This window comes from Triturus cristatus, chromosome 7 (assembly GCF_964204655.1).
Source record: "Triturus cristatus chromosome 7, aTriCri1.1, whole genome shotgun sequence".
NCBI classification, from domain to species: Eukaryota; Metazoa; Chordata; class Amphibia; order Caudata; family Salamandridae; genus Triturus; species Triturus cristatus.
The window spans coordinates 547,690,518-547,718,322 of NC_140590.1; the positions used below are offsets into that span (position 1 = coordinate 547,690,518).

A 27,805-nucleotide genomic window follows, 5' to 3' on the forward strand; every position below is an offset into this window, starting at 1 on the left:
CGTGACCAACCACCTGCTCTGCAACATCCTCCCATAGTAAATATAGCAGTAGAGATATAAAATAAAAGCTCACATTAACTGATGTTAAATTATTAAAATAAAACCACAACATTTCAATTTTTGGGAATTAATATCGATCATACAGATGTGAAATGGAAACTGGGCAGAATGCTTTGAGGTTTTGAATCTCAGATTGCATTCTGGACTTCATTATCTCTTTCAAAAATGGAATGGGCTTGTTAAAATGATCATGTTCGGTATATTTATTTGCAAACCTTCCAACAATTCTCCCTCAGTCCTTTTTTAAAGACTTAGACCGGATGGCTACTGGCTTGATTTGAGGAAGGATGTGACAATGCCTGGCTCAACAACATTACAACTTCCAGTACATGTGGAGCACAGGGTCTCCTGGATCAGTAGAAATATTATCTAGTGGTACAACTGCAGTGGGTAAGCAGGTGGTTATCTGGGCATTCATTAACTGAGCTGGGCATGCAAGGGACAAATGTAAGTGATGGCACATTGCAAAAAGGAATATGCTACTTACCAGTATGCATCTGCTCTTGGCATGTGGAGCTGCAGATCTACACACTATGCATAGATCGCCATCTGGTGTTGGGACGGATGTTTGCACTTGTTTTTGTCCTATAAAGTCTTTGGAAGTCACGAGATAGGTGACTCCTCCTTAGGATGCTAGTGCGCATGGGCATCGGCTCCATCCTCAGATTGTTTTTTGCCAGCAGGGAGCTTAGTAAGAAACACGAAATATGCCCATGTATGGTGTATCTAAATAAGATCTTACTGGAACAGATAAAGGTAGCCGGGGAGGCGGGTGGGCGTGTGTAGATCTGCAGCTCCACATGCCAAGAACAGATGCATACTGGTAAGTAGCATATTCCGTTCGAGGCATATGAGCTGCAGATTACACACTATGCATAGATTGTATAGCAGTACCCCTCCTTAGCGGCGACCACCAGTATCTGTTGGAGTAGTTTGAAATAGTGTTTTGAGTACAGCCTGGCCCACAGTAGCTTGTTTTGTTTACACATCTACACAATAGTGTTTTGTGAATGTGTGTGGTGTAGACCATGTAGCTGCTCTGCAGATATCATCTAAGGGAATGTTCCCTAAAAATGCCATGGAAGCCCCTATCTTTCGTGTAGAGAGGGCTTTAGGAGGAACAATTAAAGTACGTTTTGCTTTGTGGTAGCAAATTTGTATACATTTAACAATCCATCTAGCTATCCCCGATTTTGATATGGGGTTGCCTTTGTGTGGTGGTGAGAAAGACACGAAAAGTTGTTTTGTCTTACTAAAGGGTTGTGTTCTTTCGATGTAATATAGCATTGTTCTTTTAACATCTAAAGTATGAAGAGCTCTTTCTGCGACTGTCTGTGGTTGCGAGAAAAATACAGGGCAACTCTACAGACTGATTGAGATGGAAGGGGGAAATGACTTTAGGAAGGAATTTAGGATTTGTTAGGAGAACAACCTTATTATGATGGATTTGCAGAAAAGGTTCCTGAATAGTTAGTGCTTGTAGCTCACTAACTCGCCGTAGAGAGGTAATGGCCACTAGGAAAGCAACTTTCCATGTTAGGAATTGAAGCTCACATTTATGTAAAGGTTCAAAGGGATGACCCATCAGACGTGTGAGAACCATGTTCAAATTCCACACAGGTGAAGGTAGTACTCTTGGAGGAATAATTCTTTTGAGGCCTTCCATAAAGGCTTTTATAGCAGGTACTCTGAAAAGTGATAGATGCTGTCTATTTTGTAGATATGCCGCTATGGCAGCAAGATGTAGCCTAATAGACGTATAGGCTAAGTTCCATCTTTGGAGGTGTAGTAAGTAACCTATGATGTGTTGGATAGACACGTCTAGGGGATTGATGTTATTGTAATGGCAATATATCACAAAACGTTTCCACTTGGCTGCATAGCAGGCTCTAATGGTGGGACGTCTAGCTTCTTTAATGACGTCCATACAATCAGGAGGAAGGTTAAGGTAACCGAATTCTAAGACCTCAGGAGCCAGATCGCAAGGTTGAGCTGAGCTGGGTCCAGGTGTATGATCTCTCCATGGTTCTGGGTTAAGTGGCGTGGTGAGGGATGTAACTTTTGGTGCGGAACTATTGACAGTTCCAGCAATGTGGTGTACCACGGTTGTCTGGCCCAAGTTGGAGCAACTAGAATGAGTGTTAGTGAATGCTGAAAATATCATGCAATGCGCAGTTTAAATATATCCAATATATTGAACCGACCCTATTTCACACTTAAAACAGTAAGTAGAGTAGATCCTTGGGCCTGGGCAAAGTGTTCCCATTGTACTGCTGAAGAGACTAATTTTGCACACCTGAGGTGGTCTACAACACATTATCCCATTACTGGGGGTGATTTTATACAGGGTTGTCCTAGGCCAATAGATGTGTAGTTCACAACACTCTTGTGGTTTGGATACTAGGCCTCCTCACACACTAAAATGGGCAAAGCCGCAGGGAAATTTATAGATCTAGCTTTGCTTTTAGTAGGTCTTAAACTTATTATAGATTGGAAAAATACAAAATCTCCCTCTGCTACCTGATAGCACTTGGTAGCCCTCAATAGTTGGAAACGGAAAGTGGGCATCTGCAGGGAGGAGCGGGCACACTTGAGCAAATAATTTGATAGTGCATAGCTGGGATGTCATGCTAGAATCAATGAAATCCTATGAAAAGAATGACGAGTGGCCCCCGCAAACATCCTTGACCTACAGTTTTCATACTTTAACTTGTGTAGGGTAAACATTTAATAGTCAAACGAAAATTATATACACCGATTTTTAATATACCAGTCAGATGAGAGATTATTGTAATACATATAATGCGTTTATATAATGTTTTTTGATATGATAATGTTTGTAGGACAGCAGCACTATTTGAGGTCTTATGGACACTGTGGGTAGTGTTCTACTGTATGGCGATATGAGGATTATTGTAACGCTGATAAGGAAGTTTTAGAACATACACAAAATAGTACAAACAAATATCAGAGAAAAATATGTAAACAAACTATGCTCTTTTGACTGAAGTGCTAATAAACAAAGACAAATATACTATAAAGAAATAAAAATATATGTTGAAAAGTTTAAATAAATTAAACTATTTGCGAGGAGGACCTCGCCCCTATGAGTGTATCAGAAATGTTGTACCTAAGACGGGGGCAGGGATAGTACAAAAAGATCTGTTTATGCAAGAAACCTGCAAACCGCCACTCTGTATTATAAGAACTGTATCAAGGGTTCCCTGGTAGGGTGATCACACAGCCACCGGCGTTTTGAAACAATGTATGTATGATGATCCTAATTTGCTTACTGTCAAACATTTTTTATTTTTTAAATAAAAAATAAAACTATTTAAACTTTCAAAATATTCATAAATTATTAATTCAATATTTACTATTTTATGTAAACCGTCTATAAAGTTTTCAAAATATTTTATTAACCTTTTTCAAGTTCAAAAATTATTATAACATTAATATATATTAAATTACTGATCATTTAAAACTAAATTATTAATGCTGTAGCATTGTATTATATTATTCGATGTTTAACAAGCATATACAATTAATTAACTATTATTTACCTCGAAAATATTTCATCAATTTTTTGTCAAGTTGAATGCACTTTTGAACTTTTCTCTACACTTTACTATGTGGAAATCTCTGCCCTGATTGCAGAGATCTATGCCAACTGTCAGGAACATCAAATATGGTCATAAAGTCACTACTAGTAGTAACTTTACAGTCGTATTTGTTGTTTTTACTGACTCCACTCCCTATTTCATGGGGTGGGGACATGTAAATATATGGTGGCGGCGCGATGGAGATCCACGCCTCCACGCGCACCTGAGGATTCCCGGCTCCTGGCTCCTCCCTTTCTCCTTGAGGCAGTGCAGGTTTCAGCGGCGGTTGATGGCGGGAAGCAGCTGGCATTTTGTGTCGGAGATACGAAGGCGGGGAGCAGTGTACCGCTATTAGCTTGAGGGAAAGCAAGCTTCCATCATTTTGTTCCGGGCGTTTTGGCACGAAGGCGGAAAGCAGCGCGGCGTGTTCAGCTTGAGAGGAGCAGCTTCTCGTACATTACTGTACTTTGGGCGTTTTCAGCATTATTTCAGCCCTGTGCCTGTGTCTCGTATCGCTGCTTATGCCTGAGGGTCTGTGGATGCGGCAGTCGCGGTAAGAGTAAGCTGGGCTGCAAGCAGCAGGGGCGCACCGGAAAAAACATTAAAAATTCTTCTTTCAGCTTTCTCTATTCAGTATTCGTTCACCGCAGCAATACTTGGTGACAAGGATTAAGGCTTCTTTCTGTTTTACCGCACGCTGAATGCTGGACGCTCAGAGACTCTGAGGATGGGGAAATTATTGAATACACGTAAGGCGAAGGCTTCACGTATCCAGGCTAAAGAGGCGCGGAAAGCCGCCAAATTATTAAATAAGGGGGGCCTGGGTGATGGCAAGGCAAAGGAGAAAAGTGATAGTGCGGGAAGTTCGGAAGAGCTCGAGGAATCTATCTGTGAGACTCCATCTCCAGTCTTGAAGGCCTCTCACTGCGCAGAAATCGCAGGTTCCTCGCACATCAAGGATTGGTTATCTACGCAGGCGAGCCCAGTGGAGGGGCTTAAAGGTACTAAATCATTTCCTCTCTTTGAAAAGAAAAATGTCGCACCCGCCCAAGTTTCTCCTGCTCTTTCTCCTTCAATTATTCACCCTCCTAATTCTTTGCCTAAATCTAACATAAGGGCTCCCCCTACACCATCTATGCCTTTTACGCCTTCACCTAAAGATAACCCCTTAGTACATTCCCTAACAACTACGGAGGATGCATTGACTCTGGGAGGGATAGATAGTGACATTATCTACTGACAAGTCTTTAATTCCCCCCGCTAAATCTGTCTCTAATGTCTCTAATGTGGACCACTTCAGTCCTTTGCTTGATTTAGATACTGAGACCGTTGGGGAGATTAAGATGTCAGTCAAGGATATGTTAAATTTAATCCTCGACGAGGTTAGAGAGCTGAAGAGGTTTCAGAAATCCGAGCTTGCTTTAATCCATCAACGCCTGGACAAAATGGAGGATCTCTTTTCCACATTCCCTGCTCGATTGCAAGAAGCTGAAACCCGCATCTCTAATTTGGAGGATCAAATGATTAAGGTTAAAGAGGATGCAAATCAGCTCTCCCTCACTTCACGTGCACTTGAATCTAAACTGGACGATTTAGAGAATTATAATCGCCGATCTAACCTACGTATAGTGGGGGTTCCGGAGGGTCTTGAAGGGTCCAGCACGCTGCAGTGGGTCACCTCTTTTTTAAAATCTAAAGTGATCCCTAATCATGAGGGCGACCTGACTATCACGCGAGCACATCGCGTTCCCGCTCAACCTTTCCCAAATTCTTCTCTTCCTCGAACAACTCTATTGAATTTCTCTGACACACGGATTAAGGAGACTATCCTCTCAACGGCAATTCAGAAAAGACAATTTTTTGTCAATGAAACTGTGAAATGTCGCATTTTTTCAGACATGTCTGCGTCTGCTGCTCGGAGAAGAAAAGAGTTTGTCCAGATGCTACAATTATTTAAAGCTAAAGGAGCTCAAGCCACGATAGCGCAGCAATCCAAACTTAAAGTTTTAGTGAAAGGCAAATTCTTTATGTTATCTGATATCGCAGCAGCACAGGAATTGCTCCGGGACATTTCCAACCCTTCATGAGGTTAAATTTGGGAAATCTATGGACTCTTTTTTCTGTGTTTTTTTTTTTTCTTTTTTTTTGCTTCAAGATATAGGTTGATAGATGTGACGGATGTGCTTAGCTGGGAAAACTTCCCCTGTTTTTTTTTTTTTTTTTTTTTTGGCGGGTATGAGTAGGGGGAGGGGAGGATCAGTTGAGCAAGGTGGAGTGCGGAATCCAGGGGGCCCAGGGGGTGCAACATGTGACCCGAATGGCAGGGGGTTGGAACCGTTGGTCCGCGTGGGCTGGGGCATCTTGACCAGTGGTGGGGTTGGGGATGGGGGTCACGGAGGTGTGGTTGGGGTCGTTTGGGTATGGGAGGGGTTTGGGGGGGTGGTGGGGGTGGCGTTGGGGTTGTTTGTGTTCTGGGTGGTGGTGGTTGGGTTGAAACAAAAAGGAAACTGATGGTGTCTGACTATATTTACTCATTTTTCCATTTGTTAACATGTATTCATTGTATTCATTGTATTCAAGGGGCAAAGAGCGGTTCGGTGATAATTCTCTTTAGTCAATTTAATTCTGATCTCAATGTCTAACAAGGAGAGTTTGAAGTTGCTTTCTCTTAATGCTAATGGCTTAAACAATATTAAGAAAAGGCGCGCTATGGAAGTTTGATTCAAGGCTGAGAATCCCTCCGTTATTTTGTTACAGGAGACCCATATTCCCTCTTCCAAGCTAGATGGGTTTTCAATGTTCAAATCCTGGGCTTCGTTTTGGTGTTTTGCATCATGTGATGTATCTCAGCGCGGGGTGGCAATATTCTTGAATAAGAACTTATGTGCTGATATTATTCAATCACAACAGGGAGGCTCAGGACGTTGGTGCTGGGTCTCATGCAGAGTCAAAACCAGGCAGAGACCTTTTATCTTTGTATGTTGTTATGGACCTTTAACAGACGATGCTAGTTTGTATGAAGACTTGTTTCAATCTCTTTTGATGGTCTCAGGTGATATCGTGATTGGTGGGGATTTTAATCTGCTAATGGACCCGCATTTGGATACATCATCCCAATCATCCAAACAACTTAAACCGAAAGTCTTTCAAACCATTTCACACTATATCAAACTATTCGATCTTTCTGATCACTGGCGGGCTGAAAATCCCTCTAAAAGAGATTATACTTGCTGGTCGGGTAGATTTAAATCCTCATCCCGTATTGATTTTTTCATAGCTTCACGTAACCTTAAGCTCGGCTTTTTCAATACGGTGTTCAATGTATTCTCAGACCACGCTATGCTTATTCGGGAGTTCGTTTTTGGGGATATCAGAAGATCCCCCAAAAGATGGGTCTTCAATAGAGCTCATCTTAATGATGATAAATGGGTCTCTGAATTAAAAAACAAGATTAAAGACTTTATAACTCTTAACATGGGCACTGCCCCCATAAGTATAATTTGGGATGCCCTAAAGGCCTTTATTCGCGGAATCATCATAGGGAAAGACGCGGCCTTGTTAACGGTATCCAGGGCTCAAATCAAACTACTGGAATCCCGTATACATACACTTAGCGTTCAAAGGCAACAAAATCCCTCACGATTGGTTAAAGAACAATTAAATGAAGCTAAACAAAAATACACCACTTTTTTATATGAGCAGGGCGAGGCATTCTTTCGTAATCAATATCAAAAAATATATGAAGAAAGTAATTTCACTGAGAGATTCTTGGCCTGGCAGGCCAAGGAACAAGCAGCATCTAATTTAATTCGGGAGTTAAAATGTCCGGTCTCGCATCAATCTACAACCGACCCAGATAAAATAGGTGTGATAATGCATTGTCATTATCAAAATATATATTCTCATCAGCTTAAAATCAACCAGTCTAAATTAAACTCCTTTTTACGGCAGGCTGAGATCCCTTCTCTTTCCCACCCCGAAGAATTAACCATGGCAGATGGATTTTCTTTGGAAGAGATAGAGGTGGTGGTAAAAGATCTTCCATCTGGGAAAGCCGCCGGTCCGGATGGACTGCCCGCAGAGTTTTTTAAGGTTTTTTTTCCTTCTTTTTCTAATTTGTTTCTACTTTTGCTTAACTCTATGTTGTCTGGAGCCCCAATTCCTGACTCTTTCCGCGAGGGCACTGTGGTCAGCTTTTTGAAGAAGGGGAAAGATGCTACCGATCCTAACTCATATCGTCCCATTACTCTTTTAAATTCGGATTACAAGATTGTCACTAAATTATTGGCTATTCGATTTAATTGCATTGCTTCTGATCTGATTCATAAAGACCAAAACGGTTTTATTACCGGTAGACAGCTTATGACTAACACTCACTATCTCATAGAAGCTTTGGATTACTTGGAGACACGGAGGATCCCTGCACTTATTTTGTTATTTGATGCAGAAAAAGCTTTTGATTTGGTGGTTTGGGAGACACTTTTTATTATTTTGCAGCACTTTCATATTCCAGGCATCGTTATTAACTTCATTCGTAATCTTTATTCGGGTGCTAAAGCTAATATTATTATTAATTCACATTCAGTTGGATCTGTTTCAGTTAATCGTGGAACCCGCCAGGGGTGTCCCTTATCACCGATTCTTTTTGCTTTTTTTATCGAACCCCTCGCAATAGCTATTCGAAAGTCTGCAGAGATCTCACCCCCAATTCCATTTATGTCAAAGATAAAACTTTATGCTGACGATATCATGTTACTCATTAAATCCGATTTGCAGTCTCAAGCTCAGGCATTTCAGATTTTTGAGCAATACGAGTCTTTTGGGGATAACCCGATCAATAAAAAAAAGACCGAAATACTGATTTGTGGCAATCACATTCCAGAATTATATCCGGATCTACGTGGCTGTATAAATAATAAACCTAAAAGATATTTGGGGGTGTTTTTTTCCTCTTCAGTCACAGATCTTTTCGGTTTGAATTTTGTTCCCCTTCTTCAAAGGGTTCGCTCGATGCTAACTCGCTGGAACAAATTACCTTTATCATTACTGGGTAGAGTCGCCCTGATTAAAATGTCTATTTTACCATTATTTAATTTGTTGTTTTCAACAATTCCGTGTTTTCTCCCAGGGTCTTTTTTTTCGAAAATAGAATCCTTATTCTCAAGCTTTCTGTGGTCACATAAAAAGCCCCGGATTGCGATGACTACTCTTTATGATGGTTTAGATAATGGCGGTCTTGCACTTCCAAACATTAGAGATTATTACTACGCCTATTTTGCTCAGTACCTAACTCGTTTCAAGGTTCCTACTCCGAACCCAAATGATTATATTAGTTTTTTCTTCGATTTAATTTTTTCAGAGAGTCAAATATCCTCCCCTCTTCAAATACCTAAATCTCCAAAATTGGTTAGGTATAAAATAATTGCTTGGTTTTTTATGAAGCGTTCGGCCATGATTAGTAGATATTCTCTCTCTCTTTTTAATACCTCCTCCTTGCTGATTAATTTACTCTCCTCAAGAGGGCAGGGGGTAAGCTCGCATTTAATGTGCTATTGGACTAAAGCCGGCTTTAGCAAAGTGGGCGATTTTTTACATTATTCTAGGTGGTTAACTCCGCCCGAGATGCGCCTACTACTTTCAGGAAATTTTTTGTTAGCCGGGTCTTATAATATAATTTATAAACTTTTGCAGCCGTTTGCTCCCACCTCCTTTACTCTGATTTCCCCTTTTAACAACGATCTTTTTTTCAATAGTACTTTAATACGGAAACCTGGTGAGTGGAAACGTCATCTTGCCCAGATCAAACAAGACGATTCAGGATCCAAAGCAGTTAAAAAATGGTGGGAACACGAAAAGCAGGTTTTATCTTTAACGACGTGGCGGACTATTAATAAATATAATTTTTCCACATTACGGGGAGCCAATTGGCGTAGAATGATATTTTTTGGGAAATGGCTCCTCTATTATACCCCGGCGGTAATTGCCAAAATGTTTAGTATTTATATACCGATCTGCTTTCGTTGTCAAAGTTTCGCCCCCGCTAATTGGTCACACGTCATAGTTGAATGTTGTATGGTCAAAGAGTTCTGGGTAGATATTTTTGCTTTTTTATCTTCTATTTTTCATATCCAGATATCTATAAATTCCAATTTGATGCTTCATGGCTTTGATCAGAATCTTAATCTCTCTGTCTCACTTGCTAAATTTCTATTTATCTGCATGGCAGTGGCAAGATCATTGCTACTTCAGAATTGGCGATCAACTCAGACACCATCTCTTTATGAATGGTTACGTAAAATGCGAAGAGTTAAGATCAGTGAGCGTAACTATGCAGCGAGGATTGGAGGGGGGAGAAAATTCGATAAAATTTGGGGACATTTTTTTTGACTCTCTTCTCATTAAGGTCATTTTCAAAATTGTTTTTATTATTTTAGAAAGATCTTGGTTCATTGTATCTGACATGTTTTGGTTTTTGTAACTTTATATTTTCTGTATTAACTTAAATGTTGTATGACACCTTCAGTTTCAATAAAAAAAAAAAAAGTAAATATATGGTTATGAGTAACTCTAAATACTAAAATGGTGAATAGCCAAGAGTTGTAAAGTTACTCAAAAGTGTCAGTGTAAACATACACATGTAGATTTACTAACATGCAAGTTTACCTTTGTGAATAGACCCCCTCAATCTCTATACTACAGTAGCACTGGGATCACAGAGCCTCTGAGCATCAAAGTTGAGTTTTCAGAATGATCAGCTGACCTGCAAGTATTCTCAAATTAAATGTATTATACTCAAATTGGTGGCATACATATTTGTTGTGGGCACCCTTAATATTCAGTGAGTTCCCAGTAAAGCCCAACACCACAGGATCTCATCTTTCACCTGCTCAATCTTCCACCCACACAAAGTTCCCCTACAGCACATTTCAGCCTCCAGAACTTTCAACTCTCACAATCCTGAATGTTATCTCATCCTTTGTTACTTCTGGTTATTCTGTTTCCTTTGTGTCCCATTCTCCAACAGCACTAGAGTATTAACAATGTCTTCACAGGACTACATAGCACCTTGGGTCCTTAGCCACACATTTACCAGTCCCAAGAGTTTCTTCTGCAAAGAATATCTTGAGAGTGCACAGCTGAGTGTCTATCCCTGTTAGACCTGCACCATGTACCCAACATTCGTCTCAGCCCTGTTCAAGACACCGCACCTCATTCCTCAAGGTCTTCAACAAGGGTGATTCTGTTGAGGTCCTCACAGGCGATTGTCCATTTGTCTGCACAGGAGGCTCCAGCATGCTCTTTCTGTACTCCTCCTTCCGGTTGTTCATCTGGAGGCTGAAGTAATCGGGGGCTGCAGCAGACTGGACTATGTTGGAAGGGAAAAGTCCAGAGCGGCCACCAATGGAACCAAACTGCCAACCTTTCAGGGGAGAATAGCAGCAGAATCTTCAGCATAAGACTTTTCAAAGAACGTTATCATTGCAATAAAATATTGACAGTGTCTGTGCTAACTTTTCAGTGAGAGGATCTGCTCTTCTTTCATTTAACAAGCCTCTCATGCGGTCTGAAGAGGTTGCTTCCTTGAACATTAAGATATTGTAAGGTTTTTCCCCAGAAGATACAGAGTTAATTTTGAACATTAAGAGGTGGGACAGATTGAATTAAGACCATCTCTTGAGATTCTGCAGAACAGTCTAACAGCCCACAAAAACATTCCCACTGATACCTGCACCTTCATTGACGGACAGAAATACTCTTCACATCCAAGCACGCAATGTCATTACTGTCACATGCAACCTGAGCCTGATGGCCCTGTAGATTGAGCCGGATCTGAACATTCCTTCTACTCTCAACTTTTTGAGGACAATATACATATATGTACTAGCTGTGCCTATCCACACTTGTGGTCTTCTCTCCTGCTCCACTCCACTTCCCTTCACTTCATACTGCTCAAGAGTGCTAGATGTCGGGGGCGTGGCTTGGCGCTCACGGGACATGGCGGTGTCCGAGTGAGGCTCTCCGACGCGACTCGAGGATTTCACGTTATCATGCTTTATTCCGCGCAGCGAAGGCATGAAGACGACGTCGGAAGAGGCGCAGATGTACCCGCGACCCTCGTCGGGGCTGGAAAATGCGGAGAAATGAAGCTTTACTACAAGTAAGCCCCTATCACGAAAACTGAGTATTGCGGCCGCCATTTTGTACCGCACCGGACCAGCGGTGCCTTTTCCAGTGAGGAACTGTTGGTTTTTTTTCTTTTCCCTCAAAGGATTTCAAGTTGTTTGCGGATATTTCAGGCATGTGCATTTTTCTTTTTCTCACCTTGAATGTGATTTTTGAGGGCAAGATACCAGGTTTACATCTCCATGCTCTGCTTTCTGAGAGGAATATAACGTGGCAGCCATTTTGTGCATTACCTCTCTTCACTTCACCTGACTGATTTTTTCAATGCTCTCTACAGTGACTTGCTTTCTTTTTCCAAGTTGTTTTAATTTTCAGCAAAAAAGAGGCTCTACCCCAATGGTTGTTCAGATTTTCAGCCTCAAATGAAATATTGTGCGCAAACACTTTTTGCTCGTTTTCTAACAGGCACTTGGGGGTCTAGCCATTCTGTTTATTATCAAAAGAAGCGCTTTCAAAATAACTTTGTCTGGCTTTTTCCCCGTGTTCTTTGACCTATGGGTAGAATCAAAGGCTCTATCTCTACGCATTCGTTACCCAAACACGTCTTTGTCAAGAATTCAAAATTTTGTACTATATTTTCCAAGTTGGAGGACTCTGTCGCCTTTACCTCAAAGTTTGGAGTCAAGTATGGATCATTCTTCGGTACCTACTGGGAAATCTATTACTAAACTCCCCAAACAAAACCCTCCTTCTCAACCTAAGTTAACATCACCTGTTTCAATGGAGTTGTTATTGGAGGAGATTAGGGCTCTTCGACCCTTTATGGAGGAGACGAACGTCAATTTACAACTCCTTACTGACAATTGGTCTCAACGTGAAACGAGAGTGGCTACCGTTGAACATAATATGTCATCCTTCAGTGACACAACTGTAACTGTTACTCACCTTCAGTCTCAAGTTTCCACACTCCAACGGCAGCTCGAGGATCTTGAAAATCGCAATAGAAGAAATAATTTGAGAATTTATGGTTTAGCGGAAGGAATTGAAGGTCCAGACCCTCTCACTTTCTTTAAATCTTTCCTTCCCAAAGTTCTTCATATGGCAGAGAGCACTACACTCAATATTCAGCAAGCACAAAGACTTGGCAGACCCCCCTCAAACACTTCACCTTCGCAAAGAACAAGAGGCGTAATCTTGTACTTCTTAGAGTATACGGATTTGTTAAAGGTTTTCTCGGCAGTTAAATCTTCTCAGCGAATCACTTGGTCTGGTTCAACTTTATTTTTCGCACAAGACTATGCTAAGGCTACCACAAACAGACGCAAAGATTTTCTTAACATGAGACCAGAGCTCAGGTCAATAGGTGGCCGTTATGGTCTCTTCCACCCATGTCTCTTCAAGGTCACCTACAATAACAGAACCACTTATGATGACCCGATGCGTCTACAAAGCTTCATAAATTCCTGCAATCCTACTGCCATGTACGCTTCAAGACCTTCATCTTCAAATGTCACTTGATTTTGTGCTTTGCTCTTAGAATAATATTTGCTATTAGATTAGAATAAAAAGAAATCCCGAATGTCTATCCTAAAATTGACTCATCCCAAGGAAGAGGGGGGGTTAATTTTCCAGATTTCCCAAAGTATCAGAGGGCGTTCCTCTTACGTCAAGCTTCTTTTTGGCTGATTGACTCTACACAGGATTGCCCTCTTTGGGTTTCAATAGAACGTCAATTCTTATCTCCCTTCTCTTTTCACAAATATCTTTCTTTCTCACGTAAACCACAGTCCCTCTGCACCCCTATAATAAAACTCACTTCCAAACTTCTTGAAGCAGTTTCTCCTTCTTCACATGCCACAACTATAACATCTTTCCTCAACTCTCCAAACTGGCATAACAAAAATTTGCTAATTCGCAATCAACCTATCTATTGGGAATCATGGAGACAAAAAGGCTTGATATGGATCCATCACTTATTCACAGGCTCATAATTCATGCCCTTTTCCGTACTCCGAAATTCATTCAATTTGCCTGCCTCATTTTCTCATAAATATAACTTGTTGAAAGAGGCTGTATTGGACACATACACCAAACTTATTACTCTACCCGCTATCTCCAATGCGCCAGACACCTCCTCCCATCTTCGCACCTTGCTCAACACTAAACCTGAAAAGATCTTTTCAGTTGAGATCATCTCATCAAGAAGTTCTCAAACCACCCTGATTTCCCTAATTATCCCTATATTGTACTACATTTTAATGAAATCATAATCACACTTATATTACTTTGTTTTCGCTAATTCCATGTATTAGTCCAATTCATGAAGTTTTGTTTGTAATGCTTTTATTTTGTATTGATAGGAATTGTCATTATGTATTGTATATGGACACCTTTATTCTTCTCAATAGATTCTTCTTTTGAACTTTAAAAAAAAAAGTGTGCTAGATGTCTACAGTCCAATATTACTTTTCTATTGTTTAATGCTACAGTAGATGTTCAGCGGCACACAGAGGAGGCATGTAGCACAGTACTAGAGTTTCCCTTGGCAAATGTTAGAGGAAGTATTTAATAGCTAATGGCATACTTTGGCAGTTTATAAACATTATATCCATAGCTTTGCGTGAGGGCCTGTAAAGTTGTAATGTTGTTGTAGTTGTTGTGATGGCAAAGTTGTATGTAGTTGTACTTGTTACAGAAGAAAAAGTAGGGCAATAGGGTCTAGAGAGTATAAGTATCTCCAACAGCATAATATTCTCTCTAAATTATTCAATGCTACAGTAGATGTGCAAGGGCACAGCAAACAATCACCGACATACAGTTCTCTTGATAATAGCCAATTTCAGACCCTATAGATACACTATTCTTTTGGACTCAACAATTAATTTTAAAGACCAACCTAAATAAAACGTTTTTGTGCTGTACAATACATACAATACAAGAAATTCCACAAACGTTATGAAACTAACAGATTTGTACACACTATGAATTGTCCAACATTTCTGCATGCCTCTGCCCCTGGGTCCAGTACATAAGGGGGCCAAGCTTGCGTGTCAGGAGGAAGATAAAGGTGGGATGAAATCTGAGAGTGTTCTCCTTAACCTACGTGCTTATATGTGGAGTAAGACGACAAAGGGAGTTTCTGCCTATTAGCCCAGCACCCAGGTCCTCATTATGAGGCCCATAAGAATCCACGGGGGTATTCCCATACCTGGTCCACACCAAAAGGGCATAGGAAAGTTTTCACTGCGCGCAGTATTAGAACATTTTTTCAAGTTCACCACCTCAGAATGGTGATAAGTAGTAATGTTTTATATTTTTCCATTTTCGGACGTGCAAAAACTCAGATTGATGTGTATTTTTGCTATACAAATTCTGCCAAGTTTTACCTTGTGGCTATAATGTGGGGTGGGGGAAACCTACAGGTTCAACATTGAACACAAATCTCAGAATCCTGATTTGGGCTCAAGCTCCCATTCATGCTCAAATTAGGATTCCCAATTTGGACTATGACTCCAATGTCTTATTATGTACTCGTTTAAAAACAACGCTTCACAGTTCCTCTCAAATTGTTCTTTTTAAAGTGATCTGATGTCCTGGGCCTTGTCGAACTATTTAAATTATTAGTTGAGAAATGTCTTTGGAGCATCAACAAATGGTCTGACAATCATCACCGTCATACGCTATGCTGAGGGCGAGTGATATGTAGGATTAATCAATACATTTCCAAGCTGACCAGCGTTTTAGAGTTGCCTTATTTCAAAATGGGTCATGTTCCCTAAATGTATCTTTGATCTTCAGGCCTACATACCAATAATCCCATATTCCCTTTTCTTTAACATAAGGCTAGCTACATCTTACCTGGCTGAAGTCCATCTAAGGGGAGAAGCTTAATGATGTCACCCTTCTTGAAGTGCAGAAGGCTCTTGTCATCTGTGATGTAACTCCGGACGGCAATGACGTGGATGGAATCCTGAATGAAGATGCATTAAAAAGGTTGAGGGATGGAAATGCAGGCTCCATTTACAGAGACAAAAGATGGCACCAGTGCAATGAATGGGTACAATGTGAGGGGTCAAAGCAGAGTCCTTGGCAGGCGCGACCGTGCAGGTAACAGGGGTGGGGCGGTGGAACTGCATTGGGGGGGATTTCATGAAACGATGCCGAGGGGAAATTAAATAATTAATTAATTTTCCCTCTGCAGCGTCCCTCGAAATCTCCCCCCCAACACGGCCCAACCGCCCCACCGCAGTTACCTGCGCGGACCGCGACTGCTCCTTGAAATTATCAGGATGGTGAATGCTCAGCAAATCACATGCAACAGTGCATGCCGTCAGAGCAAGGGAAGGAGTCACAGGGCCCCTGGAACAGAAGTATACAAAGTCCTTCCCCTCCAGCAACACCACTCATTACTGTTTATGTATGAGTGACCCCATCTATTTGGGAGAGTAGCTAGTCATTGCAGTTGTAGATGTATTTAAAGTCATAACATTTTCACTGTTTGCCCAATGAAGAAGAGTAGCAAATACGGCTACTTTGCTGATGTGTTGTTTCCATGCAGTTAACTGGTTACCGTCAGGTGGTCACTGTACTTCATACAGACCTCCTGCATTTGTCGGATGTATAGCACCCATGAAGCTATGACTGGACATTTTTAGTAAACTATAATAATTGAAGTGCATCTGCCTTGATATCTTGAAGTTTAATATTGAGAATCTGTGTTTAAAAATATCATTTTAACATTACTTTTCAGAATGTTCATATATACATTTCCAGATCCCGCCAGCCAGACGGAGCGAGAGCTGATTAAGGTTTGGTAAACAACAGATCCAATGCTGACATGTAAGATTTGACATGCACATTCCCATTGGCCTTTCGAGGCGTCTAGCCTGCCCGGGCATCTTCGATGAGGCTCGAGTAGAATTCAATTGAGTGCAGCCCGAGCAGGGCTGTGACACAGGGCGTGGCCACCGTGATGCCTGAAAGGACGGGGGGGGGGGGAGAAGTGCTTAGTTTGAGCCAACGGTTGCTCTTTCGCCACTTACTTTTCACATAAAGCATCACATGAATCGGAAAGAAGTTATGTTATGTTATCGTTTTGGTAGAGCGCAACAGCTGCCCCAGCTAAGAGGCGTCCCGGCGCTAAGGAACCACAGACACTATACTGAGGAAGAAAGGAGTGGGACAGACAAGAGTCCTAAGGGGAGGGGGGACAGGTGTGTCTTGATGGCCTTCCGCAAGGTAGACAGGTTTTCCAAAGAACGGATGTTCAGTGGCAGAGCGTTCCAGAGCTTGGCTCCTAAAACCCTAAAGGAGCGACCACCAGTGCGGCAGAGCTTTGTGCGGGGCACAGTCAATAGGTGTTGGCCTAATGAGCGCAAGTTGCGCTGAGGTAAGGAGTGGACGCAGAAGTTCTGGGCAACCGGATTTAATGACTTTGAATGTCATGATGAGGGTTTTGAACTGGATTCGGGAATCAATGGGTAACCAGTGTAACTTTCGGATAGTAGCTCTGACCGAGCATCTGCGGGGAAGACCAACAAGGCTCTTGCCGCAGAGTTCTGCACGCGTTGCAATCTCGCTATCTCCCCTTTGATGGCGCCCAGAAGTAGAACTGAATATGCTACTTACCAGTATGCATCTGTTCTTGGCATGTAGGGCTGCTGACATTCATATCTGTGCATAGATCGCTGCCTAGTGTTGGGTCCGGATGTTTGCACGTTGTTGTCCTGGAAGAGTCTTCCAAGTATCCTGGGATAGGTGACTACTCCCCTGGACTACAGTGCGCATGGGCATCCTCTCCATCCTCAGATTGTTTTTCGCCATTGTGGCAGTGATGGAGTAGATACAGAAAGTGATGACCATTCTTTACAGTAATTCTGAGAGCTGCAGCTGCTACAGGCGCCGGGGAGGAGGGAGGGCGATATGAATGTCAGCAGCCCTACATGCCAAGAACAGATGCATACTGGTAAGTAGCATATTCAGTTCGAGGCATGTGGGCTGCTGAATTCATATCTGTGCATAGAATATATAGCAGTGCCCTCTTATTAGCGGCGGCTACCAGTGCCAGCTGCAGCGGTCTGAAAAAGAGTTTTGAGAACAGCCTGTCCTACAGCTGCCTGCTGTTTTGATTGCACATCTACACAATAGTGTTTGGTAAATGTATGTGTAGTGGACCAGGTGGCTGCTCTACATATGTCATGCAAAGGAATGTTTCCTAGGAAAGCCATGGAGGCCCCTAACTTACGTGTTGAGTGGGCTCGTGGGGGAATCGTTAAAGTGCGTTTAGCCTTTTGATAGCAAATTTGAATACATTTAACGATCCATCTGGCTATACCTGCTTTGGAGATAGCGTTACCTTTGTGGTGTGGGGCAAAGGCAACGAAAAGTTGATTTGTTTTCCTAAAGGGTTTGGTCCTGTCGATATAATACATGAGGGCCCTTTTTACATCTAGTGTATGGAGTGCCCTTTCTGCGACAGTTTGTGGGTTTTGAAAGAAAACAGGCAGTTCAATAGTTTGATTCATGTGGAACTGCGATACCACCTTGGGCATGAATTTGGGGTTGGTACGTAGTACGACCCTGTTGGCGTGAACCTGTATAAATGGCTCTTGGACGGTTACGGCCTGGAGTTCACTAACTCTTCGTAAAGAAGTTATCGCTACTAGGAAAGCTACTTTCCAGGTGAGGAATTGAATCTCACATGAGTGTAGAGGTTCAAAGGGTGGACCCATCAGGCGTGTGAGGACCAAGTTGAGGTTCCACATTGGGGCTGGCGGGTGGCTAGGTGGAATGACTCGTTTGAGTCCTTCCAAGAATGCTTTGATGGCAGGCACTCTGAATAGAGAGAGGTGCTGCCTGGTTTGTAGATAGGCTGATATTGCGGTCAAATGGACACGTATAGAGGTGTACGCCAGATTGCATCGGTATAGGTGTAATAGGTAACAAATAATGTTTTGGATGGATGCGTCTAGCGGGTTAATGTCATTATTATTGCAATAAATGACGAACCTCTTCCATTTGGCTGCATAGCAAGCTCTGGTAGTGGGTCTCCTGGCCTCCTTAATGATGTCCATACAGTCAGGTGGCAGGTTTAGGTAGCCAAACTCTAGGACTTCAGGAGCCAGATTGCCAGGTTCAGCTGTTGCGGATCTGGGTGCTGAATCTCTCCATGGTTCTGCGTCAAATGCTCGGGTTTGACCCGCAGCCTTTGATGCGGCACCACGGAAAGTTCGAGAAAGGTGGTGTACCACGGCTGGCGTGCCCACGTTGGAGCAACCAGGACGAGTGTCAGTGAGTGTTGTCTGAGTTTGCGTGCCACCAGCGGTATCAGTGGTGCTGGGGGAAAAGCGTACGCAAATCTGCCGGACCAGTTCATCCATATCGCATTGCCCTGCGACTGCGGATGTGGGAACCTGGCGGCAAAGCTTTGGCATTTTGCGTTTTCGCTTGTCGCGAATAGGTCTATCTCTGGATGACCCCACTGCTGGAAATACGGTTGGAGTACTGATGGGTGTAACTCCCACTCGTGCATCTGGTGGCTGTGTCTGCTGAGCAGATCCGCCATCTGGTTGTCCTTGCCGGGGAGGTGTTCTGCCATGAGGAACATGTTCCTCTGAATAGCCCACTTCCACATGCTCTGAGCCAGATGAGACAACTGTGGAGAGTGTGTTCCTCCCTGCTTCTGTATGTAGTACATGGCAGTCATGTTGTCCATCCGGATCAACACGACTTTGTTGCACAAGTGTACTTTGAATGCTTTCATAGCGAGGAAGATTGCCATCAGCTCTAGAAGGTTGATGTGCATCTTCTTTTGTTGTTGTGTCCATAGTCCCTGCACTGTGTAATGGAGTACATGAGCTCCCCATCCCTGGAGAGACGCGTCCGCCGTCAGTATTATCTGTGGGACAGGCTCTTGGAACGGTCGGCCCTTGCAAAGGTTTTGTGGATTCCACTAATGCAGAGAGTTGTATGCCCGACCGCTCACCAACACTAGGTCTTTCAACTGTCCTTGAGCCTGATTCCACTGACGTGCTAAGCACTCCTGAAGCGGGCGCATATGTAGTCTCGCGTGTGGGACTATGAAGATGCAGGAGGCCATCATGCCTATCAACTGCATGAACACTCGCGCGGGAAGGGAGTGTTGTGGTTTGAACTTGGAAATCAGCATTTGCATGCTGTTGATTCTCACTAAATTTGGCTGAGCTGTGGCCGCCAGAGTGTCTATAGTCGCACCGAGGTACTGTTGTACGTGTGCGGGCTGGAGATGGGATTTTGGGTAATTTAGTGAGAACCCCAGACTGTGAAGGAGGTGGATGGTGCGGGACATGTGGCTGGCACATTGCTGGGCTGACTTCGCTTGAACGAGCCAGTCGTCCAGGTAAGGGAAGACGTGTATGTGCTGCCTCCGTAGATGTGCCGCCACAGTAGCTAGGCACTTCGTGAACACCCTGGGTGCTGTTGTCACGCCGAAGGGAAGGACTTTGAATTGGTAGTGCTGCCCTTGAACAGTGAACCTGAGGTATTTCTTGTGTGAGGGGTGAATGGGTATGTGGAAATACGCATCCTTGAGGTCCAGTGTGGCCAGAAAGTCTCCCTGCTTGAGTAGCGGGAGGACTTGCTGTAGAGTGAGCATGTGAAAATGCTCGGAAAGAATGTACTGGTTCAGGGGTCTCAGGTCTAATATAGGTCTGAGTGACCCGTCCTTTTTCGGTATTAAAAAGTACAGGGAGTACACCCCCGTACCTTGCTCGTGGACGGGTACGACCTCTATTGCGCCTTTTAGAAGCATACTTTGCACCTCCTGCTGTAAGAGCGTTAAGTGCTCTGAGGACATAGGACGGTTTTTTGGAGGTATTGTGGGTGGAGTGGAGGTTAGTTCTAGACAGCAACCGTATTTGACAATATCTTTGACCCACCTGTCCGTGGTGATGGAGTTCCACGTGGACAGGAACCTTTGTAGCCTTCCCCCGACAGGTGTTATGTGGTCGGGAGGAAGGGAGAGGGCGTCACTGCTTGTTCTTGGGAGAGGACCTGGTGTTGCCGTAGCCGCGTCCTCTGCCCTTTGTGCTGGAGCCACGATATCCACCCCGGGTGTTTTTATCGTAGGTGTTTTGTGTGTTGCCCTTGTTGTATGTTTGCTGTGACCCCTGTCCTCTACCTGCTCCTCTATTTCCGGGGCGACGAAAGGAGCCGCTCCGAAAGGACTGCGTCTGTAGGGCCCCCATGGACTTTGCAGTGTCCGTGTCCTTTTTTATTTTCTCTAGGGTGGTGTCAACCTCCGGCCCGAATAAGTAGTCGGGGTTGACAGGTTGGTTGAGGATGTTATTTTGTACCTCTGGTTTGAATCCGGAGATTCGCAACCAGGCGTGTCGTCGCAACATGACGCTAGTGTTTATGGCTCTGGCAGCTGTATCCGCGGCATCCAGTGCACACTTAATGGATGCATTTGTGAGCAGTTGTCCCTCCCTGATGAGGATCTCTGCACCTTCTTTGTATTGGTCAGGGAGATGTTGGAGTAGTTGCTCTAATGTGTCGTAGTGCGCTCGATCGTAGCGAGCGAGGAGCGCTTGAGTATTGGCAATGCGCCATATGTTAGCTGCCTGGGCGGCAACCCGTTTGCCAGAGGTCTCTAGCACCTTGGACTCTTTGTCCGGGGGAGGAGCATCACCTGTTGTTTGCGAGTATGCCCTTTTGCGAGCATTCGCAACGACAATGGAATCCAGAGGTAATTGGCCTCTAATGTAAGTAGGGTCCCCAGGCGCTGATCTGTATTTCTTGTCGATCCTGGGGTTTATCACTCTTGCCCTGGTGGGTTCCTTGAAGATGTCCTTTGCTGGTTTGAGGACCCCCTTTAACATGGGCAGAGTCTTTATATTCCTTTCTGAGGATGCGAAAGTATCCATGAGAAAGTCGTCCTCGATGGTGTCAGAGTGAAGTTGCACCCCATGATTGGCCGCAGCACGTTCAATGAGAGCGTTGAACGCGGCAGTGTCCTCTGTGGGAGATGTTTTTGCTCCATAGAGTTGCGGGTCCTGTGCATCCATAGGTGCACCTGGGTCTACAGGGTCATCCCAAGCTTGATCAGGGTCATGTTGGCCATCAGGGTCCATCCCTCCGGGGTAGGGAACTTGGTCACCCATGTAGTCCTCCAACGCATCCGTGTCGGAGTATGTGGGAGAGAAGGATTGTGGATCCTGGTAGGGTGAATGGAAAGGTTCGTAAAGAACTGGTTCCGAAGCCACTGGCAGCTTTCTCTTAAGTGGGATCCGGAAGGAGTCCAAAGCTGGCTCAGAAGTCATTCTCCTTTTGTGGATAATCATCCTGCCGGTGTCGGCGTCGATGATATGCGATGGAGACGTCTCCGCAGAGCGTTCGGCAGGCGTGATCGTGGTGTGGGTGACCCGTGTCCTGATTTGGAACAGTTTCGGGGCCGTGGATGGTGGCAGGCCAAAAGTAATGTTGGCTGGTGCCGAAGAGGCTGTTGGAGCTTTTATTGGCTCGGAGCCCGACGTGTCCTGGAGGACAGTGTTGTTTTTGGTGCGTTGCGCAGCAACGGGTGGCACCTGGAGCGCCCTTGATTCCTTTGCGCCGACCGATTCTGTGGAGGCGGGCGTGGACTTTTTCGGCGCCGGTGAGTCATGGAGTCGAGGGGCGGGAATGGCCGTCGACGTCTTCGATGAGTGTGGCTTTGGTGGTGCCGTCGAAGCGGTGGGAGACGCGGCAGGCAGTTTGACCTTTGGGGTCGGAGCCGATTGCGTCGGTGCCTGGAGCCGAGTAGGTTTGGTGGCACCGAAGGTCTTTTTCCGTATGTCGACTCCGACGTCGGCCGCTTCAAGCTCGGCACCGAAGTCTCGTTTGTTGCGCTCGGTGCCGACGGGTTTTGCTGGCGTCGAAGGTGTGGAGGGCCTCGATCCGACCAGCGCCACTTTCGGTTTCGGTTTCAGTTGAACCAATACAGCTTTTGGTTTCGGTTTCGAAGAAGGGAAACCAGCCGGTTTGGGCATGAATGGCTGCCGCTGAATGTCCGAGGCCGGGCCCGAGGGCGGGGCCGAAGAACTGCGGGATAGGTCTTGGGTAAGGCCCGAAGGCGATCCCTCGACCGGAGCCATAGACTGTTGCACTGGGATTTCCTCAGTCTGAACGGGTAGGCCTTGCTCGTCATCGGAGCTACTCTCTTCGGCCCCTAAGGCCTCATTGTAGTCTCCTACCTCGGTGTCGTCTTCATCTCTGCGAAAGAGTGTTTCGTCGACGTCTCCCGATCCGGAGTCATGTTCGGAAGCGGGACTGGAGGGTAGGTTCTCCACTTCTTCGACATCTTCGGTCTCGGCGCTGAAGATGTCGGCCGGGGCCGGTGCCGCTTGCTGCGCCTCGAGTCTCGCCGCTCGTCGATTCCGGAGAGTCTTCTTGGATCAAAATCGGGCACAGGCCATACATGTAGATTCGTCGTGATCCGGTGAAAGGCATTTGTTGCACACCGGATGGACGTCGATGTGTGGATATTTCGCATTGCATACAGGGCACCGCTTGAATGGTGTCCTCGATTCCATCGTCGATGTCGGGTCGATGGTCGGGTAAGATGCGAAAAAGTTGGTTCTGGAAGTTAGTAGACTAACAAAGATACTATCGATACCGATCGGGAACAGTACCGACGCGAACTAGAGGCCTTTTGGCCTGGAAAAAGTTTTTCCTAACTTGAGTCAAGATAAGCACATCCGAACCCAATAGCGGAAAAAAACAATCTGAGGATGGAGAGGATGCCCATGCGCACTGTAGTCCAGGGGAGGAGTCACCTATCCCAGGATACTTCGAAGACTCTTCCAGGACAACAACGTGCAAACATCCGGACCCAACACTAGGCGGCGATCTATGCACAGATATGAATTCAGCAGCCCACATGCCTCGAACATTGGCGTAATCCAAACGGGAGAGAATTGAGGTTTGGACAATGAGTTGGCGAACCTTAGAGTCAAAAAAGCCAAGTATCGGTCTGAGACTCCTCAGCAGATCCACACAAGTAGCTGCCACTTTTTTTGTGTGGGTTTGAAAGCTGAGCAAGGAGTCCATCCAGACGCCTAGGTTCTTGACCAAGGCTTTAGGTGGTGGAACAGTGCCCAATGACGAGGGCCACCAGTGCTCGTTCCAGTAGCTGGTATTCCTTCCGAGGAGCAGCACCTCCGTCTTGCCTGCATTGAGCTGCAGGCAGTTGTCCGTCATCCACTGGGCTACTGCAGCAAGGCCATCCCTAAATCTTGAGGCCGAAGTAGAAGGGCCTTCAGTGAGAGTGATGGCCAGCTGCGTGTCATCTGCGTATGACACCAGCGTTAGGTCCCACTCCTTAGCCACTACCGCAAGTGGCTGCACATAAAGATTAAAGAGGGATGGGCTTAGTGCAGAGCCCTGCGGGACTCCCTGTCCGATGGAATGGGGCTTTGAAAGAAACGGGGAAGCTGAAACCCGGAAGGATCTGTCCTTCAAGAAGGAGCGGAACCATTCCAGGGCAAGGCCGGAAATCCCTACTGTCGCCAGACGATTTAACAGAATGTTATGGGATACCGTGTCAAAGGCTGCGCTGAGGTCTAACAGAATCAGCGCAGCACTCTGACCGGCATCGAGGATTGTCCGGAGATGTTCAGTCGTGGCCAGGAGGGCAGACTCAGTGCTGTGGCCCGGCCTGAAACCATTTTGAGATGGGTCCAAGATATTGTTTTGATCCATATGTAGGGACAGGACGTTGTTAACATGAGCCTCTGCAAGTTTAGATAGCCATGGGAGTAGCGAGATAGGTCTGAAGTTTTCCAGTTTGGAAGGGTCTAGAGTGGGCTTCTTGATAATAGGGGAGACCCAAGCTTGTTTCCAAACAGTCGGGACATTAGCAGAAGAAAAGGAAAGATTCAGTATAGAGGCCAGGGAAGGCAGAAAAAATTCTAGCGATTCTATAAATTGGATCGGCCTCATCGGGTCTGCTGGAGAACCAGACTTAGCTTTCCTGCAGAGTTTAGTCAGGTCCTCATACGAGATTTCTGGTATGAACATCATGGTGGTGCCATTAGTAATGGAGTTAGTGGAGTTAGGCGGGTTGGAGGAGTGCTGTGGAAATGATCTGTATATTCTTTGTACTTTCTCTACAAAGAACGTGGCAAGGTCCTCACAGTGCTGCGCAGAGGTGATACTGGAGAAAGGGGATCTGCTACTCTGCAATTCTTGTACCAGTTTAAAAATAACTTTAGCAGGATTCGAGCTAGAGTTAATTTCTTCTGCATAGAAGGAGGCACGTGCGGAGCAAATAGCTTTATGGTAGAGTTTTTGTTTGGATAGGTAGAAAGCTTTATCCCTATCATTGTATTCCCTTCTCCAGATTAGCTCGGCTTTTTTGCAATCTTTTCGCATGGATTTCAGGGTATAGTTATACCATGGATTGGAGGGAGAGCTACGCCCTTTAGTCTATTTGGCTGGGATGAGAGCATCTAGTCCTCTAGTAATCCAGTCAAGGAAGGCATCATAAGTCATATTGATATCCAAGTTTGCCGCATGATGGAATGCTCCTAGAGTGGAGTGCAGGTCACTGGTTGAAAGTTTATGCCAAGGTCTCTTTAGGCGTCGAGTTAGCTCAATCTTATTAAACGTTTCTCTAACTAGCATAGTAATTTTAATAAGGTAATGGTCTGTCCATCCCATAGGTTTGGGCACTTCTGTCCTAACCTCCGGGATGTTAGTAAAAACAGGGTCTAGTATGTGCCCGGCCGAGTGTGTGGCGGCCTGAATTAGAGAGTTGAGTTGTAAGGCGGCAAAGTCGTCCAGGAGGTTTTTGATGATAGGGTCTTGAGACAGATCGAAATGAAGATTGAGGTCTCCTAATATAGTAAAAGTTCCAGGGCCCCCCCTCAGCACAGCACTTCGGATGGAGAGCTCCTGTTAGGGTCCAGAGGGGGGCCCTCCACGTACCTTGCAGGGGGGCCCCCTCAATTTTCGTTACGGCACCAGCACACTTTCTTTTACAAACTATGCACCAGGTGTAAGGGATTGGTGGTAGAGGGAATCCCAAGCAGATACATATATACATATGTATAGCGTTGTTGCTCTTTATTCACAAGAACTGTTTTTTCAAACGAGTTAAGAAATCCAGTTTCCCGCCTGAAAGCTGTGCTCCACATTTCATGTTGACTGGGAAGCTCATTTTCGGTTCTAATGTTGCCAAGATTAATAATTTGTGAACACGGACACAGCAGAGGGTAATTTCTACAGCCTATAAATGCAGACACAGTACATTTTATATAGGAAAATTAAAGGGAAGTACTTTATGTTTCATTTATTTGCCAAATATTTTTTCAAAAATGCCTTAAATAATTAAACTACCAGTGTGCTTGGTATTTTAACTAAGCATCTAAATTACCCAATCAGTTTCAAGATACAGAAAGTGTTCAAATGTTGTTTTCATGTGCTCACTGCTGCCAGATGAAATATTTGAAAGAAAGTCATAACTGAATGTCTTTTTATAAGACAGGGTTTTTGCTCAGTGGAATGACAATCAAATACAGCAATGGCCTAAAGCCGTCAGGTTTTCCAATCTGCTAAAAAACATTGTTGGCAAACAGACACAGAGAAGTGTGCCAGCTCAGGAAAATTGATCTGAACGGAATCAACACAGGGAGATGAAGGTGGGATTAACATGGTCAGATTTAGTGGCACCTTGACTAAAACTAGGAGCAGAATGAAGGGCTGATTTTAGTATTCGCACAGGTTGTATGGGAGTGCCAGCAAGGAGACCATTCTCCCCATTGAGGCAAGAGATAATCAAAGATTGCAGCACAGATAGAAAGCCGTCAGGGGGATGAATGGTTTTACCTTACAAATTAGATATTGTTGGCAGTGTACAGATCGTGTGACAATCAAACCCTACAACACATCTGGGATGAAGGCTGATGAAATGCAGAATGCTGTGATTAGACTTAGCCAGGAGTGAACTGGCAGGTGCCAATTACATGAGTAGAACAGAAATTATTTTTTAGAAATGAATTTCTAGAGTCCGTCGTCAGAGGTTTAGCCATGTGACCGCCCTCCGGATTTAGAGTGGGCAGTCAAATGCCCAGTTTTCACGGTCTGTCACCACCAGGTAAAACCTGGGGTAAGGTGAAAAATTGTAAATAACTCACCCTGTATAGGAGAAATCTCCCATGTGAGGATGTCATTGCTTTTTTTCTTTTCAAAACGAAAATCCCACTGTGGGATTTTGTTTTTGAAAAGAAAATATTGAAGGTTTGCTTTACGGTTCTGCCATGTTGTTTGCTCATCCATTTCTTCAGAAGCAGACAATCTACAGTTTGCATTTGTTAGGCTTAGATGAAACTTTCTGGTACAGTCTGGTGTTGTCTGAATTTTGATCAGTGGCGATTCCCTGAGCTGCCAGGGCTGAGCATAGAGGATTCTTCAAGAAGCAAAATACATTTGGAGGAGTATGGAAACCCAGCACTTCCATAGAATTGTGGGTGGGAAGGTGATCTGGAAAACACAATTATCACAAACCTGGGTCTGCCAGAAAGTAAGTAGGAGAATCTTTCCTAAACAGTTCCTCCAGTCTCACAGATTGTGAGACAGTACTCAGAATTCCTGCATGGTCAGCCACGTGGAATATCTCGAAAGATCAGGTACGCTAGAAACCAGGGCTTATTTAACAGCTGGATCGGATCTATCTCTGTGCTTCAGTATGGTCTGAATTTAGATGGATAAAAAGCTGGAAAACAGCATAGGGAGATATTATAAAAATAGCTGGTAAGAGACACCTTTATCAAGCAGGTTTCCCAAAAAGGGGGGACAGTGTGTTTTATACTCTGCACCTCACCTCAGTTTATCAACAACTTAAGCAGAATTCTTCTTCTTGTCGGTTGATATATCTCGTTACCCTAGATGATCATTTTCACCTCTGTGGGATACGTTTTGGCCTGGTGTTAGCTGTTCCGATGTTTTACAGAGGCAAGTATAACTTGATTGGCAAAGTGTGTGGAATGGAGATCTTGCAGGATGAT

General features: G+C 44.4%; 1 protein-coding gene across 1 annotated transcript in view; it reads right to left on the reverse strand.

The window, feature by feature from the left end:
• The window catches only part of MYO15B (myosin XVB), a 1,465,505-nt gene that overhangs the window by 362,872 nt on the left and 1,074,828 nt on the right, over positions 1-27,805 (reverse strand). Inside the window, exons 42-43 of the mRNA XM_085614939.1 lie at positions 15,645-15,756; positions 10,871-11,082 (exon numbers count right to left, since the gene is read on the reverse strand). Of these exons, the coding sequence (XP_085471065.1) occupies positions 10,871-11,082; positions 15,645-15,756 (324 nt within the window). The remainder of the gene's footprint in view (positions 1-10,870; positions 11,083-15,644; positions 15,757-27,805) is intronic.